We start from the raw sequence: 18,423 nt of genomic DNA, 5'->3' as shown, positions 1-18,423 counted from the left end.
GGTTCCCAACCGGAACCCCAGTTCCTGGGTACCAACCGGTCGACCGGTTGCAAGAGGCTTCTCAGAACCGGTCGATCGGTTCTGAGCTGGGAACAAAAATTCGATCGCTTAAATTCAAATCAAGCCCAAACTTTTCTATAACTTCCAGAACACCTGCTCATACCCCAAATAACACATTCCAATCATCAAATTATAGTAAACAAGTCAAAACTTGGAATCACCATTAGAGCCCAAGTTGGAGTTCATGAACTCCAATTGACTCAAACAACAAGGTAACCCCTTAAATTAATCCAAACCAGCAACAAAGAACATAATCAACACCAGATTACAAATTAGAATGACTCTAGAACAAACAGCCACCATAACCTTCAACTCAACCCTCACAATTCAACCTAAACTTAAGGAAAAACATAAGGAAGGTAACTAGAAAGAGATACCTTGAATTGAGACTTTAGAATTCAGCTAGACTTCTTGTAGATAAGCTGAAAATTCACAGCTTCAAGCTGCTCCTAGGGAAATCGAGAGCAAGAGAGAGAGAGGTTGAAGAAGAGTGAATTTTCTAGGGCTTTCTAGCTTTTCCAAGAGAAAAAGGAGATTTATCTAAATCTATTACCTAATATATTTAAGTTATTAGGCTGAAAAGAAATAACAATAAGAATAAAAGAATTAAAAAAAATTAAAAGAGCAATTACTCCATAAATAAATACCAAAGATTGATAAAAGCTTCTAAGGACTTTTAATTATAAAAATATTCCGGTCAAAACCCGATACTAACATCCCTAAAAATGATATCCCGAAAATAATAAAATGTTATAACATACAATATACGACTCTCTAAAGGCCCGACGTCGCTTTCCACAGCTTCCGAACACAAACACAGAAGTTGAGTAATTTACATAAAATAGCATAATAACATATATGATATTAAATATATTTCCAAAATATGCATTTCATAAATATTAATTTAATCTCATACATAAACCCTAATTATTTAATAATCCAAAATATTAATTTTAGGCTGTCTTTACAAAGTTCAAGCACAAATTTTGCACGATTAGATGATAACTTGTGAGGAAGAGCATGTGACTTTCCATATTAACAGGCATCACAGAAAGTTTGTATTTCATTTTTGGATCTTCTTACATTACTTGACTCTAAAACAAGATTTAAAAGCCTAGGTGATGGATGGCCTAAATGTCTGTGCCATACATCTACTTTAGACACAAAATTCTCATCAACTTCAAGTTGGTTTACATTGGAATTAGTAGAAAAACAAGCAGAAAAATAAGTAGACTTTGGCTAGTTTTTATTTGTGGATTGTGGTTGATTTGAACCTGTGGTAAAATGATGATGTAGGGTGTTTCCAGTCTGTATAATCCATCTCTAAGCACTCCTCGAAGCACTACCTTCTGAGTTGCCTTTGTTGAGCTTTGTGTCCTAAATAAAACTCTATTTTAATATAATCTCTTATATTTATTTATCAATAAAGAAACAAATTTATTTTCATTACTTATTTAATGTGTTATTAGATTCATGTGATCATTTATTTGTTTATTTAATTTATAAATTTATCCAAATCTTTATCACATTGATATTCTTATTTATTGTGTTATCAACACAGTGGAAAGTAATCAAGATTCTAATTTATCAATACACAAGGTTTAACTGATAGGATAATCTACAATGTAGTTTACTTGCACATTGGATAAGTGTTATGCCCTTTCTAAGACATTTGTTAAAGTAAACTTCGGTTGGATGTATGGAGTATGCATCGGAAGGGGTCGATATTGAATTTGGATAAGATATAATAAGCTTACGCAATATCTATTCAATTCAATATCAACTAGTTGATCTTAGATCAAATGATCTCAATCCTGAGATGGTTAGGTTCTAGTTCAGTTATATTATTTGTGTTCTTCAATCTGTTCGTTAAAGTCGACCAATGGATCTTCTTGTGACATATAGATTAAGGACATGGTAGTTCAATTGAGTGGGAGCGCTAATCATAGATACAAAATCTATAGCTTCTATCTGGACATAAACGTGAAACGATGATTTCCTTCGAGCTTGGCTTAAAAGAGATAAATGGTTGAGTACTCATTTCAGTGATTATATTAGTTTACTGAAATATTATTTATAGGTAGGTAAGTATTTTAAGGATAAAATACTTTGAAGGGTGTAACGGTAAATTTATCCTTACTCAATGTAGATCATCTATAGAGAATTATTGATTATTAGGATTATAACAAATGGATAATTCATATCGTATCTATATCGTGGAACATATAGAGCGCTCTATATAATTGAGAGTGCAATTCCAAATCTATAGTGGTGCAAGGAGGAATTAATAAGTTAGGGAATTTACTTAATAAATTCTAGACTATATCTGTTTATTGGAAGCTTGGTTATATAGGCCCATGGTCCCCATACTAGTTGAGACAATACTGCTTGTAAGACTCAGCTAATTAATTTTAATTAATCAATTATAATTCTAAATTACACTATGTCTTATTTATGAATTTTTACTAAGTTATGGCTTGATTGTGAAAAAAAGGATTTTAGGGTTTATTTATTAATTAAGAGACTTTGTGGAGTCTAATTAATTTTGGCATTTATAGGATTAGAATTAGAAAATATGACATTTGTGAAATAATAGATAAATGGTTGAGAAAATGGCAAAAATATAATTAGTGTAGGGTCCACATCATGGTCGGCCACTAAGTGTTAATTTTGCTATTATTTTATCATTTTTTATTCCATATAATTCAATCCTAACCCTAAGTGAAATAGTATAAAAAGAAAAGAATAGTCTCATTATCCAACTAATGACTCTAAACATAGTTTACATCTTATGAGACAACTAGAGAGTTTGAGACTTCTTCTTCTTTTTTGCTCTTATAATTTTCGAATCCTTGAGTGTTCTTCATCAAGAGCCTTAGTAATTGAGTGCATGCCCACCCATAGCAAGTTAGTCCTCAATCATATTGTATAAGATTGTGAAGAATCCAAACAACTGAAGGAGAATTGGGCTCAAATCTTAATAACACTCTACAAATGAAAAGATACAATGGTTAGAGATCTGAGTGGAAGGAGTCATTATATTCCACTGCAACCAATATAAAGTTTCTCATACTTTATATGTGTTTAAGATTCATTGTTTTAGAAATTTATATTTAGGATGTTAAGAACATACTTGTTAGAAAATTTAGATCCTAGTAAAAGATATTCTAACAGCCTTGTCCTTCACCAAACAAACATTGGAATGAAATTCAATTAGCACGTTGTTATCATTAGTGAGTTTGGAAAAACTAATTAATTTTTTTAGCAATTTTAGGAACAAGTAGCATTTCTTTTAACAACAAATGCTTCCCATCATTGGTGTCCAAAACACTACTACCAATGTGAGATACGCTAAGTTTGGTTCCATCACCCACTGTAACAGTTTCCTTACCACCATAGGGTTGTTTCTGGTTTATTGAGGCACCATCAGAGGTGATGTGGTTGCTGGCTCCACTATCAACAAACCACACATCACTCTCTAAAACTTCTGGACTGGCAACGAAAGCATTGTGACTGGTCTATGATGGTTTGTTTCCTCCACTTGTCTGGTTTGGATCTGCCCCATAAAATTTTCATCAAATCTGTTGTAATAGACTGCAGCAGAGTAGGCATACTTGCCACAGACCTGAAAAGATGGTCGAGTTGTATTGGTGCATCCTCTTCCACGAAATCTCCTAGGACTACCACGATTGCCAAAAAATCGACCTCCATTGCCAGAATACTAATTGTGACTGCTGTGATTGTTGGAACCACGACCACATCCTGTTGAATTAGATCCAGAATTGTTTTTAGCAGCAATGTTGGCTTGAGGATTATTGGAGTTTATGGATGTGTTGCTGATGGTAAGTGTCTGTAATCTTTAGATTTTGCTATCAAAACTCATAAGTATATCTTGCAGTTCTTGCCAAGCTGTACTTGGTCTTGCTTCGATCTGGACCACGATCGAGAGATACTCAGCATTCAGGCCAGATAACATATTTGCAACAAGGTGTGCCTTTGAATAAGGGTCACCTGCAAGAACAAGAATGTTGGACCAGTTTTTCTTTTGCCATAGATACTCACCCATTGGTGTTGAACCTTTGCGAACACTCTGGGTTAAGGTCCTAATATCATCCATTTTTGATTTGGAATAAGCTCCATACAAGCTTTCTAAAGCTCTCTAGAGGCCTGCTACAGAAGTGGATCCCATAACTTCTGTAGCTATTCCTTCAATCATTGAACTGTAAATCCAGCCCTTGAGAAGTTGATCATTAATGATCCATTGTTCATACTCAGAGTTGGTTTCAAGCTCGCCTTCATATTTAACTTCACCAGCTACTGAAATGAAATAAACTCTGGTGGACACAATTTTGTGCCATTGAGATAACCATGTAACCTGTGTCCACGAACAATGGTGGACACCATAGTCTTCCACATGGTAAAATTGATTATGTCCAGTTTTAGAGAAAATTGTTGGTTTAGTGTGGTAGGTTGCTGGGAAAAGGTATTTGGGAGCTGAGATGGGGATGCACCAATTCTGTTGGTGCTAACAACGAGGGGGTCTGAGACCTTCCTTCGGTGGGCTGTTGTTCTTGTGGTGTAGCCATTGACAGAGGTCAAGGTGGGCTCTGATACCAAAGTTCGATTTCAGAGAAATCGAGTAAATAATTTTCTCAGTTCATTTTCATGATGAGCCAAAACTTTTCTTTTATAGTGAAATGAAGTTGTTATAAAATGATGATAAGAGCAATGACTCTATTACAAGTGGCATGACCAATTTCCAAAGATAATTACAATAAGAAAATATTCTAATAGAATTGAAAAAAGGTTAATCATTACTTCCTAAATAATACTCTGTGGAGTTGAGTTAATAGAGGAAAACTCTATTTCTCAACATATAGTACATTATTTAGAGTAAACTACCTAATTCTATGATATATGGTTATTCATAACACTAATTTTTTTTTTAACTTATTTTTTTTCAACTTATTTTTTTTCCTTTTTTATAACTTATTTCTAAACCGACTCTAGTAAGTACATCCTACTTAAAGCGAAAAAAAAAAGCACATTGGTTATCGAGAAAGGGCGGGAAAAAAAAACCCTATAAATATACTCTGATTTGAAACTTGAGATTCTTCTTATAGTCCTGGATAATTACAGTAACCCCGGATTTCACCTCTAAATTAGGGTTTCCCCTGATATTTTTTTCTTGTGAAATCGCTGGTGAAGGATCAATCTGAAGAAAATTGGAAACGGTACTAACATTATTTCAAGCTCAATGGGTCATTTTTCGGCGGCGAAGGGACATGGCGGCGGCGGCGGTTGCGTGGGAGTCGGGAGCCCGGCTGACGAGAACTGTGATTTGAGGTTACAGAGAAGATTGAGAAGAAGTAGCCTAATTTTGAACTCAAACACTCACCGCAAGGGTAAGCGTCTCCGATCAGAGAGCGCAGCTGATCAAAATCGCTGTGACGATGACCCTCAGAGCAAGGCGATCGAAAACAAGATAGCTGAAGAAACTTTAGTGCCTTACAAGAATGATCTTGTTAAAAATCTTATAATTATCGATGATGAAGACGAAGATGGTGAGATTGAGAATTCTTGGCGCGGTAAGTTCTTCAATTTTTTTTTATTTAAAAAAGTGAAAAATAGAAATTCAATACGTATTTATATATATATATATATATTTATATATATACATAAATGTTTGGTCTTTATGGACTTTGTTTTGAAGGTCAAAAATGTGCTGACCGAAAATATCAGGGACAAGATTCTAATCTCAAAAAAAGTAATGAATATGATGACGATGAGATAATGATAATATCAACCAAGGAAGACCCTAATGGAGTTTATAAGTTTGATATAACTTTGGTAATGTTCTCGTCTATCTATATGATAGTAAATGTTAATCTTTTTTATGCATAAATCTTGTCTTCTGATTTTGTCCTTTCAAAGTATATTATAGATTGATTTAGAAGACAAGAATTTGTCTAAAGGTGGAAGCAGTGAATCCGAGTTCAAAAAGGAACTACTGGATATTCTAAGATGTCCCTACGATCCACAGCAACATAAGGCTCTCTGGGATGAAGTAGTAACTCATAAAAAATCTTATTTGGATCTATATAAAGGTCACTTGGTTTAGTTTTTCTGTTTTGATTGATTTGAATGGATGATAAGAACTTGCTTTTATTTTATACATTCTATCATAATTTGATTTCATGAAATTATTCAAAGGCTGCTCCTACATGAAAAAGGTGACTTTTTTTTTAATGCAGATTTTGCAGATCAGATTATTCAGGCCAAAGCAGATGATCGCAAAACACTAAATTTACTACGCGGGTTTTTCTACTGGTTGAAGGTTAGTTTTCCATTTCTGGTCTTAGCTTGAGTTGTGGTGTTGTTTTCTTAGTGAAAGGAATGGTATTATTCTGTCTAGCTTGATGTCATTTACAAATTTCACAATGAAGATTGAAATTCTGTGAGTCCATATGTGGTATATTCTTCAAAGTTGAATGGTTTTCTTAACTTAGACGACTTGTAATCCAAATTTAGAAATTATACTAATCTATCTGCTAGATCAATTTCACTTTCAGGAGAACTTTGGTTTCATATTGAATGTTATTATTTAGTTTCTAAAAAAATGTTAATTTGCAGAATTTGCCCCATGGAATGATAGCTCCATGGAAAGATCCATCATTTTCTGAAGCTCTGTCTCAACCATAATTGGAAACTAAGGCTGCATATGACATTTGTCTAATGATGAAGGAAGCATGGTTCAGTACAGATTGATCTAATTTTTTAGTAATTTTATGTCTCAAATATTTGATCAATTTTCTTGTGAATCCCTGTTTTTCTATTATTATAATTGTAATTACATGGAGTTCAAATTTTGAGAAGAGAAACATTGGAAATCCATTTTTTGTTTTGTTTAATTTCCTGGGTGTTTTGAATAGTGTACAAAACAGAGGAGTAAGTTTTGGAGTGTTATTATAGAGATATAGCTTAATGGATGATTAATGTATGGAATGAATGAAGTGTATGCAAAATTATTTACAATGTTATAAATAGTTTTTTCTACATAAGATTAAACCCTTTGAATCATATTGTTTCGAAAGATGAGCAGAATGTTACAATTGATAGAAGTAGTGCTAACCTCTTCTCGAATGGACACTCTTAAAGCAAGAACTATATATATATAACATATTACTCCTCCTGAGGTTGGATTTCATTATTATTAAACAGAATTCGAGGCTTTCCCATGCTAAAGTTGAGAACTCGAGCATTCATATTGTACTTAATCTCTCCATCATATAACATTTTTCTTATATAATGCTCTATGTCTGAACCAATCAAGCGAAGAGTGTACTCAGTCAATGGTGCATCCTGATGATTAATTTGTTAGCATCATGATATTAACTCAATAATTTTATATATATAAAAAGATTTATTTACCTCATAGTGATCAACAAGCTCCTGGAAGTAAGAATAGACTTTATTACACGTATCAGAGTTCCACACAAACTCATTGGTGGGATCAAGAATAAGGGTGAGCTTATCCATCTGGGTTTGATCGAATTCACATGTAACAGGGTCTATATAAGCTGCATAGATCCTCACATGTCGAGTCACACTACTCAACCATTGCCCACCATATTCTCTGCTCATGTTCTTGCTTTTCACATTCACTTGAGTCTCCACTGGTCTTAGTGGTGTTCCCTGTTGTTGTTTCACTCTATCTTGATTATTATTCAACTCTTGTTCTGGTGATTCCTGGGCTTTTTGTGCTGAAATGGAGAAACTCCTTCTCTTCTTCATTCTCAATTCTCTTCTACCTATGTTGTAACCCAAGTTCGTTGTCGAAACTTTAGCTGACGATACCATCATGAAAGAGGATGCTGCTGCCATGGCTGAAAAAACCATTCCCTCCAATATCTGGGGCATTTTTGTACGGCTGTTATTATTCTAAAGGTCCATGCTTTTTCTTTTTTTCCTTTAAAGTTTTCTGGATAAGATGAGTTGTTCTAGTGACCAACCTTTTGAGCGGTGAAGATAGAACCACCAATTGGGTTATGCCAGTTCTCAGTCCTGATAATCTTTCTATGCCGTCGATTCCTGTCCATCAAAATCTTAAAGATTTTAGTACGGGTGATTTTAAAACTTTTATTAAAAATTAATGCCCATCGATTCTAAAAAATAAATAAATAAATAAGTTTTATTCCCTTAAACATAAAATAATAATATCTTTTTTAAAAAGTTAAACAAATAAATTGATAATAAATAATATTAAAATATATATTTTTTAAAAAATATTACCTCATACCAGTGTACCTAGAATTTTATTGGAGGGTAGGCATTAGGGCTCTTCATCCGATCTAATCCGCACTTTTTTGGTCAAACAACATCCAATCCGCACTAAGTGCGGATTTTATTTTTTGGATCCAATCCAATCCGCACAATAGCTCAAATCCAATCCGCAAAAGTGCGGATTGGATTGGTTACTTTAGATTGGTTACTTTTTAATATTAAATTATTTAATATTTATGAAAAAAATATTTTTTTTTCACACAACAAAATAAAACAAATTATAATTATTTTATGTTTACAACAACACATTAAATAAATAAAATAACAAATAACAAATTCAAAGGAAGAAAAAAAAATTGTATATATAAAAAAATATTTAATTTCATTTTAAATTGTATGTAGAAAAAAAAAATATATAAGAATAGAATATAAATTTTATCTATTAAGTTTTGCAATATAATTGTATTATATGTATTAGACTTTTAAAAAACTATTTTCTTTACATTAAAATGTTATTTGTATATATAATTTTTTAATTTTGTTATAAATATGTGTGAATTGGATTGGATCGGTTACTTTTACATGTCAATCAACATCGAATCCGCACAAGTGCGGATTTTGAATTTTCTAATCCAATCCAATCCGCACAAGTGCGGATATCCACACTTTGCGGATTGGATTGGATTGGATCGTGCGGATTGGATTGGATTGGTTATTTTATGAACAACCCTAGTAGGCACAAATTTTTTTCATATATAAAAATATTCCAAAAAAAATAAGTAAATATAAAGAAAAATACAATTCAATATTTCAATTCCCAACTAAAAAGATATTAAATATCAAACACTAAAAATCTTTTAATAGAAAAAAAAAAAAAAGCAATTTAAAACGATGTTCAAAATATATAACATACTCAATATCCTAAAATTTTAGCAAATATATCAATTTTTGAGCTCATATCTTTAGAGTTGTCCTCGACGAGTTTTCATATTTTGAAAACAATGAATAATAAGCTCGTTGTCAATAGCATTGAATACATCCTTAGTATCTATATTTATATATATATATATCTATATAATTGTGTTGTTAGGCCTAATGATGTGGCACGTTCTCCTTTTAGTGTTTAATTTTCTCTAATTTGTGATTTATTCTAACTTTTTCATATATTTTATTACATATATGATATTTCTTATACAAAAATTAATGTTCAGTTAAGAAAAAGACTTTAAAAGACTCAATAAACTTAAATTTTATACATAGTAATAATGACAAAATTTACACACAGTAATAATGATAATATTAATAATTGTAACGGTATATAAAAAGTTGAAAAGATAATAATTAATTAATTGTTACTTATAATATAAAAAAAAGTTGAAAAGACAATAATTAATTAATTGTTAATTATAATTTAAAAATAAAGTTTTAAAGACAATTGTAAATGATATATATAGACATATGTGTTGTTAGAATAGTGAGGTGTTTCTCTACAATTGCTCTAATCTGTTTTATCTTTTTCTAATTGTTCCCTTCTTTTAATTAATTTTAATAACTATTACTAATACTATATCAATAAAAAATATTCCTAACCTCCAACTTTCAATCATTAATTTTTAATTTAGTCATTGTAGCTTTTGATTTTTGCATAACCGTAGCCTACTTTAGCATTAATTATGTTACTATATTTTTTTATTGTGATTTAATATTTTTAGGGGCATTAAGTATTAATGTTGTTAGGTCCTTTTTTGGCAATTTAGTTGTCAAAATATTTTTTAATTAATGTGCATTTTATTGAGCATTCAATTTGTTTTTATCAACTCTATTCAATTTATTTTTATCAACTCTAGACCTTTTTTCCAGGGGGAGTTGTGGTTGGTTAGTACTTGTGAACATATCTTTTAAAGTTAGCTTGTTTTTGGTTTCTTTGTGATATTCGATTGTGTTACTCAGGGGGAGTAGTATCTTTTGCTCTTGCTAACTTTGCCTTGCAGGTACTTTATGTTAAAAATTATTTTGTTCATCTAAAGTGCCAAAGGGGGAGATTGTAAAGTCTTTTTTTGGCAAGTTAGTTGACAAAATAATTTTTCCATTTATGGTAAGATTGTTGTGCATTCATATTCGATTTCTTACCTTATAAATTCGGATTGTAGTTGCCCTTTTCCTTGTTTGGAAAGTTGCACTTTCAGCTGAACTTTCCTTTGTTGAAAACTTCTCAAAAGAGAAGGAATTCTCTTTTGGAAAGTTGTCTTTTTTTAGGGAAACTTTGTTTATTGCCTTTTCCTTATTGATTTCGATTGTATCTTGATACAATCAGAATATCTAATCTGTTTTTGGCAGGAATCAAGCATTGAAAGAAGATCGGACCCGATTTTAGTAAGTTTCCGTTTAAGGGCGGATCTCGCGTCGATAAGAATCTGATGTAGCAGATCGTGTTTCTTTTGGAAAGTTTTTGTACAGCTGCTAATTCGAACTTGTGGTTGCCTCTTTGGTTTCTATGATCTATAAATAGAGCCTAGAGAGCAACCATTCGGATTACCTCTTCCATTATTCATTTTCTACATTTATCTTTTGAGAGAAGAGAGTCTTTCTTTGTTTTGTGAGAGCCTAGTTGTTCATCTAGGTTCTAGTTGTTCTATTTCTGTTCTTACTCTATCCTAGAGGTTGTGAAGAACTACTTGACTGAACAAGAGATTGGTCTTCGGGAGAAGACTTGATAAAGCCTTACTTCGGGAGGAAGTAAGCACTTGGTCTTCGGGAGAAGACTTGTTGAAGCCTTACTTCGGGAGGAAGTAAGCACTTGGTCTTCGGGAGAAGACTTGTTGAAGCCTTACTTCGGGAGGAAGTAAGCACTTGGTCTTCGGGAGAAGACTTGTTGAAGCCTTACTTCGGGAGGAAGTAAGCACTCACACTTCAAAGACGAAGGGAGTTCGGGCTTGAAGGTGTTTCAAGAAGTCAGATTCATAAAGTGGATTACAAAGGATTGCGGCAATACTTTAGAGGGAATCTAAACTTGTTTAAGTCAATTGTCTTTGTAATTTTGATACTTTATTAATTGATTTCATTCTTTGGGCGTGGCCCCGTGGACTAGGAGTGTTCGGGAGAACACTGATACCACGTATAAATCTCTTGTGTCAAGTTATTTATTTTTCTGTAAATATTTTATATTACGCTGTTCGGTTCTTTGTAGCGAGAATGACTTTCTATTTCCGCAAACGCTTACAGTTTTTATATTTTCGTATATACAACTGACATTTGCAAAAACACGGTTTTTCAATTGGTATCAGAGCGGGACACTAAACTCTTAGTGTGGTCCTATAACGTTTTTGTTAGAATGTCATTTTTTGCAGAAGGAAGTTCTATGTCTAGACCATCGTTGCTTAATGACTCTAACTATCCTTATTGGAAAGTTAGAATGAGGGCCTTCATCAAATCTCAAGATGAGAAGGCTTGGAGAATGGTTCTATCAGGTTGGTCTCTTCCAGTTGAGATAGATTCTTCAGGTAATACTACTATAAAATCTGAACTGGAATGGTCTATTGAAGATGATAAACTATCCGCCTACAATAGCAAAGCCTTGCATGCTATCTTTGATGGTGTAGGTGAGGGTTACATTAAACTTATATCATCTTGTGTTTCTGCTAAGGAAGCTTGGGAGATTCTTCAAACTCAGTTTGAAGGAACTTCTGATGTGAAAAGATCTAGATTTATCATGCTTCAAACTAAATTTGATGAGCTTAGAATGTCTGATAATGAAACTTTAACTGAATTTTATGAAAAATTATCTGACATTGCTAATGAATATTTTGCTCTTGGAGAAAAGCTTGATGATTCTGTTCTTGTGAGAAAAATTGTTAGAGTTCTTCCAGAAAGGTTTGATACTAAACTTTTGGCAATGGAGGAAGCTAAAGATTTTAGCACTACGAAAGTGGAAGAATTGATGGGTTCCTTACGTACTTTTGAATTAAATCAACAGATTAAACAAAAGGACAAACCCAAATCCATTGCTGATAAAGGTAAAAGTATTGCTTTGAAAGTTGCTGATAATGAAAATTCTGATAGTGAATGTGATGATGAGATGGCTTTATTAACTAAGAATTTTCAGAAATATATGAAAAAGATGGGAAATAAAAAGAATATTTCGAAAGGTTCAAAAGGTAATACTTTCATTAAACTATCTGTCTCTAACAAAAAGGGAATTCAGTGCAGGGAATGTGAAGGTTTTGGGCATACTCAAGCTGAGTGTGCAAACACTTTGAAAAAGAATAAGAAAAGTTTCAATGTCACTTGGAGTGATGATGAAACCGAAAGTGATGAAGATATTGCTGAAAATGTTGCCCTAACCTCTATTATGACTAATGTGTTGTGTGATTCACAGGTGAAAGCTAGATTGGTATGTCTGAATAATACCACCAAACAAGAGGAATCAGATTCAGATGAGTCTGAAATCTGTGAAGAATCTCTTGCTGAATCATACAAAGTCATGTATGAAAAATGGATTCAGGTTGCTTCTGAAAATAGAGAGTTGAATAAATTGAATAAAAAATTGTCTCATCAGATTGAAATGTGTGATTTGAAAATAAAAGAATATGAGACAAGTTTTTGTGATAAAGATGAAAAAATCTCTCTATTAAAGAAGGAACTTGAAAATTTTAAGAAAAATGTTCAAATGCTTAACCCTGGATCTTCTATTTTTGAAAAAGCTCGAATGCGAGGTCGAGAGGTTTCGCAGGCCTTGGTTCTAATGGAATGGAAAGTTCTGGAGTCACGAAGTTTGTAAAATCTAGTGTTCCAACGAATCACCTTGAGGCTACAAACTCTGCCGTAACAGTTTCACAGCCTGGTGCAGCAAGAACAGCTTCTGATGCTGCAAAATCTCCAGGATTTTCAAAAAGGGTAAGATCTCAGGTAAAAAGATTTGTTCCCATTTGTCATTTTTGTGGTAGAAAAGGTCATATCAGACCTAAATGTTTCACATTGAAAAATCTCTTTAAAACAAATTATTTTGATAATTTGAAAAAATCTCAAAAGAAACATAAAGGTTTGAAACAAATATGGGTGAAAAAGAAGTGTCTAGCTGGGTTTTCTGATAAAGCTGCTGTATCTCAAATGTGGTATTTTGACAGTGGTTGCTCTAGACATATGACAGGTGACAAGGATTTTTTGACTAACATTCGGCCTATGCAATGTGGAGAAGTCACTTTTGGTAATGGCTTATCTGGAAAAGTTGTTGGTATGGGAACTCTAAATTTTGAAGGGTTACCTAGACTGAAAAATGTGATGTTAGTTGAAGGACTGAGGGCTAATTTACTTAGCATCAGTCAAATCTGTGATCAAGGGTTTACTGTTTCTTTTGATAGTGATCATTGTTATGTTCTGAATGATGACAATGAATGTATCTTGCAAGGATTTCGATCCAATGATAACTGTTACACTCTAACCCCTGTGTTTACTTGTCATTCAGCTATCAACAACACCACAGATCTGTGGCATGCCAAGCTTGGGCATATTAATTTTAAAAACCTGAAAAAACTGTCAAATGCAGGTATTGTTCGAGGTCTTCCCAAGCTTGGTAAGGAAAGTGAAGGTAAGTGTGAACCGTGTCAACTTGGGAAGCAATTAAAAATCACTCACAAGCCTGTGTCTGATATCAATACCTCAAAGGTATTGGAATTGCTTCACATGGATCTTATGGGTCCAATCCAAGTTGAAAGTTTGAATGGTAAACGATATATCTTTGTGTGTGTTGATGATTTCTCTCGTTTTACTTGGGTAGATTTCTTAAGAGAAAAATCTGACACTTTTGATGCCTTTAAAACTCTTTGTCTGAGATTAAGAGTTGAGAAATGTTGTAATATTGGGAAAATTGTTCGAATTCGAAGTGATCATGGTAAGGAGTTTGAAAATTCTGTGTATGATGATTTTTGCAAGTCTACAGGTATAACTCATGAATTTTCAGCTCCCAAAACTCCTCAACAAAATGGAGTTGTTGAGAGGAAGAATCGAACATTACAGGAAATGGCAAGAGTGATGTTAAATAGCAAGAAGTTGACAAAGCGCTTATGGGCTGAAGCTATTAACACAGCTTGCTACATAATAAACAGAGTGTTTATCCGTCCAGGTACCTCAAAAACATCTTATGAAATCTGGAAAGGTAAGCGTCCCAATGTAAGTCATTTTCATGTTTTTGGATGTGTGTGTTATGTCTATAGAGATCGTGAGCATATTGGAAAATTTGATGCTAAAAGTGATGTTGGTGTGTTTATTGGATATTCCTTAAACAGTAGAGCTTATCGTGTTTATAACATGAGAACTCAAACTGTTTTGGAATCAGCTAATGTGGTTGTTGATGATTTTAGAGATTTTTCAGAGTTTTCAACAGAAGCCAAGATAGATAGTCTCATGGATACTCCTCCAGAAGTTGTAACGGCGGATCCGATGCGGCGGAACCCATTGCCGATGCCGCAAATGACGAATCTCGCTGCTGCAACTGAAACTGGAGAACCAGAACCGTCTATCTTGACTCATCCAAACATCATCACTGACTCTATTCAGAAAGAACCAAGCACCAGAGTCAAACTGAATCATCCAAAAGATCTCATCCTTGGAAATCCTGAAGAAAGCATGGTAACTCGCAGAAGGTATATTAATTTAATCAGCTTTCTTTGCTTTGTCTCTCAATATGAACCGAAAAATGTGAAGGAAGCCATGACCTTTGAGGAATGGCTCAATGCAATGCAAGAGGAACTCAACCAATTTGTTCGCAACAAGGTATGGATTTTGGTCCGAAGACCAAAAGGTATAAATATTATTGGAACAAAGTGGTTGTTTAAAAATAAAAGTGATGAGTTCGGTACAATTGTGAGAAACAAGGCACGTTTGGTGGCTCAAGGGTACACACAGGTAGAAGGTATTGATTTTGATGAAACTTTTGCTCCTGTTGCAAGATTAGAATCAATTCGTTTACTTTTGTGTATTGCTTGTATTCTGAATATTAAATTGTTTCAAATGGATGTGAAATCTGCCTTCCTAAATGGTATTTTGAATGAGGAAGTTTATGTTGAGCAACCAAAAGGATTCGAAGATCCTCAATTTCCAGACCATGTATACAAACTTGAAAAAGCCTTGTATGGTTTGAAACAAGCTCCTCGAGCTTGGTATGAAAGGTTGACTCAATTTTTACTTTCTCATGGCTATCACAGAGGTAGTGTGGATAAAACTCTTTTCATCAAACATATAAAATCTGATTTTATCATTGCTCAAATTTATATTGATGGTATAGTTTTTGGTTCTACATCTAACCATGAAGTGCAGGTATTTGTTGATCAAATGAAAAGTGAATTTGAAATGAGCATGGTTGGTGAGCTTAATTTCTTTCTGGGTCTTCAAGTGAGACAAATGGAAGGAGGTACATTTGTATCTCAAAGCAAGTATGCTAAGAACCTTGTCAAGAAATTTGGCCTTGAATCGGCTAAGCAGGTAAGTACTCCTATGAGCACCACACTGAAATTAACAAAAGATGAGAATGGAGTAAAGGTAGACACTACACTCTATCGTAGCATGATTGGAAGTCTTTTGTATTTAACTGCTAGTCGTCCTGATATCTGTTACAGTGTGGGAGTGTGTGCTAGATATCAAAGTAATCCTATGGAATCTCATGTATCGAGTTTGTAAAAAGGATTATTAGATATGTTAATAGCACTCCTGATTATGGAATTTGGTACTCGAAAGATACCAATTCAAATCTTGCTTGTTTTAGTGATGCAGATTGGGCAGGAAATGCTGATGATCGAAAGAGCACAAGTGGAGGGTGTTTCTTTCTTGGGAATAATCTAGTATCTTGGCATAGCAAGAAACAGAATTCCATCTCCTTATCCACTGCCGAAGCTGAGTACATCGCTGCTGGCAGTTGTTGTACTCAACTATTGTGGTTGAAACAAATGTTGATTGATTATGGGTTTGAATTGGGTGTTTTGACTATTTTTTGTGACAATACTAGTGCCATAAATATTTCCAAAAATCCTGTTCAACATTCTAGAACAAAGCACATTGACATAAGACACCACTTTATCAGGGAACTTGTTGAAAATAAATCATTGCAATTAGAATATGTTGATACTGAAAAACAATTAGCTAATATTTTCACAAAGGCCCTAGATGCAAGTCGCTTTGACTCCTTCAGAAAGTCTTTGGGAGTTTGCATTGTTTAATTCTATCTGTTCATAATTCTTGTACAATAGTATTATGTGATTCTTCTCTAGCTCTTAATCGTCTATCATTGTATTTTGACAAATCATGTTTATGCTTTTGGTTTATAATTAGTTAGGATCTCAGTCTGATCATACTTTGTGATGTTGTGCTAAAAGGTTCATGTTACTCTTTATGTGTGTCTAGGATTAAATAATGTTCTTATACAGAGTTGAGCAATTTTTGTTTCAGTCTTGTCAGGCCCCTTGCTGGAATAGAGCTACCCATACTGAGGTGTGAAAGCCATCTGATGAGTAAGTTGGAACATTGTAATTAGCAACTATGATGAGGATGCACTACCATAGAAAAGGGCTACCTTCAGTATGGTGTGAAAGCATCCAGTTGCGGGATCAAATTGAAAAAGGCGAAAATGAAAAATCTTGCCAAGGACAATGATCCTATTTTCACTGCACACACTTATGTCTGACAAGTGTGTTCAAATCTGTAAGTCTCTTCTATTAAAATTAAATTGATAATCCTGGTTCACAATTTTCAGTCACATGCATATCTTTTTCCTCAACATCAATTAAGTATGATTATTTCATGAGATACTAATTAGTTATTTTCCTTAAAAGCATAACATGTAATTTATTTTGTCAATTGTCAATGATATTCGATTTCTTTTGCTTGGTTCGAATCACATATATTTATTGTACACATTATATTTTATTTTCGGTTTTAATTTTAAAAAAAAAAAAGAAAAAGGAGGGAGGCGTGTGACTTGCTTCATGGGTTAAGAAAATCTTGTGCATAAATGGTAAGTATCAACATTCATTCTTCTTTGATTTATTTTTGATATGTTTCCATTTAAAGATTGATCTTTTATATGGTAATGTGTCTTTAATCTTGAAAGATTGACTTATTTTTGGAAATATTGTTGGTAATTCTAGTTTCCTTTTATTTTTTTTTAAAAAAAAGGGGAAAGAAGTTGCAAGAAGTGGGCAGTTTCCTTGTGTAATCGTGGGCTGGTGGTTTCTCAAATATGTTGAAATTGGTTTCCTTTTTGCTAAACTCTCCCATGTTTATTTCAACCAATTTTTGTCATTCACTCTCACCACCTACCCGATTCTATTTCTTTGTCTCTCTTGCTTGTTTTCTGTTCATTGTCTCTTTCATATCAAAATGGTGAGAACAAAGAACCTAGGGCATCCCAAAAAGGAAAATGGTGGAATCTAAACAAGCCCCCTCAAATGCTCTTCTTGCTGCTCCAATCGTCTTGCTGCCATGGAGGAGGTTCAACATGAGATGTTCAAGCAGTTGTCCTCATTGATCAAGCTTTATGGGGCATAAGTTTTCTTTCTTTTTGTTTTTGTTGGACATATTTCTATATTTTTATTTCTTTTTGTCTTTGGCCCTTATAGATAAACAAAAAGGGGGAGTAATTGTATACTCAACTGTCTAGGGGGAGTTGAGGTGTGTGTTTGTGTTTGTGTTTGTGTTCATCTTTGGTCAAAGTTAGCTTTTTATTTTGGTTTAATGTTGTGCTTCTCAGGGGGAGTTTTTATGTTTGTTTTGCTAACTTTGTTTTGTAGGTGTTTGTTAATTAATAATATTTTGATTATCTAAAGTGCCAAAGGGGGAGATTGTTAGGTCCTTTTTTGGCAATTTAGTTGTCAAAATATTTTTTAATTAATGTGCATTTTATTGAGCATTCAATTTGTTTTTATCAACTCTATTCAATTTGTTTTTATCAACTCTAGACCTTTTTTCCAGGGGGAGTTGTGGTTGGTTAGTACTTGTGAACATATCTTTTAAAGTTAGCTTGTTTTTGGTTTCTTTGTGATATTCGATTGTGTTACTCAGGGGGAGTAGTATCTTTTGCTCTTGCTAACTTTG

At 33.4% G+C, this 18,423-nt stretch overlaps 2 protein-coding genes across 2 annotated transcripts; one reads left to right on the top strand and one right to left on the bottom strand.

Annotated features, from left to right (window-relative positions):
• The first annotated feature begins 5,128 nt into the window (after nucleotides 1-5,128).
• On the top strand, nucleotides 5,129-7,100 carry LOC115698710 (uncharacterized). Its single transcript, XM_030625858.2, has 5 exons — nucleotides 5,129-5,648; nucleotides 5,774-5,910; nucleotides 6,005-6,167; nucleotides 6,315-6,397; nucleotides 6,694-7,100. The coding sequence occupies exons 1-5, from the start codon at nucleotides 5,318-5,320 to the stop codon at nucleotides 6,760-6,762; spliced, it is 783 nt and encodes a 260-aa protein (XP_030481718.1). The 5' UTR covers nucleotides 5,129-5,317; the 3' UTR covers nucleotides 6,763-7,100.
• On the bottom strand, nucleotides 7,075-8,163 carry LOC115698721 (NAD(P)H-quinone oxidoreductase subunit M, chloroplastic). Its single transcript, XM_030625869.2, has 2 exons — nucleotides 7,492-8,163; nucleotides 7,075-7,422 (listed from the first exon to the last, which is right to left on the bottom strand). Exons 1-2 carry the CDS (start codon nucleotides 7,978-7,980, stop codon nucleotides 7,243-7,245), a joined length of 669 nt encoding a protein of 222 aa, XP_030481729.1. The 5' UTR covers nucleotides 7,981-8,163; the 3' UTR covers nucleotides 7,075-7,242.
• Nucleotides 8,164-18,423: the final 10,260 nt, after the last annotated feature.

The sequence above is a fragment of the Cannabis sativa genome, chromosome X (assembly GCF_029168945.1).
Source record: "Cannabis sativa cultivar Pink pepper isolate KNU-18-1 chromosome X, ASM2916894v1, whole genome shotgun sequence".
NCBI lineage: Eukaryota > Viridiplantae > Streptophyta > Magnoliopsida > Rosales > Cannabaceae > Cannabis > Cannabis sativa.
Note: the sequence above shows the minus strand (reverse complement) of the source record. Positions and strands in the feature narration are given on the sequence as shown.

Coding starts and splice junctions, on each gene's coding strand:
- LOC115698710 (XM_030625858.2), top strand. CDS start 5,318: ATGGGTCATTTTTCGGCGGCGAAGGGACATGGCGGCGGCGGCGGTTGC. Junction 5,649..5,773: donor GATTGAGAATTCTTGGCGCG/GTAAGTTCTTCA, acceptor TTTGTTTTGAAG/GTCAAAAATGTGCTGACCGA. Junction 5,911..6,004: donor ATAAGTTTGATATAACTTTG/GTAATGTTCTCG, acceptor AGTATATTATAG/ATTGATTTAGAAGACAAGAA.
- LOC115698721 (XM_030625869.2), bottom strand. CDS start 7,980: ATGCCCCAGATATTGGAGGGAATGGTTTTTTCAGCCATGGCAGCAGCA. Junction 7,423..7,491: donor AGCTTGTTGATCACTATGAG/GTAAATAAATCT, acceptor ATTAATCATCAG/GATGCACCATTGACTGAGTA.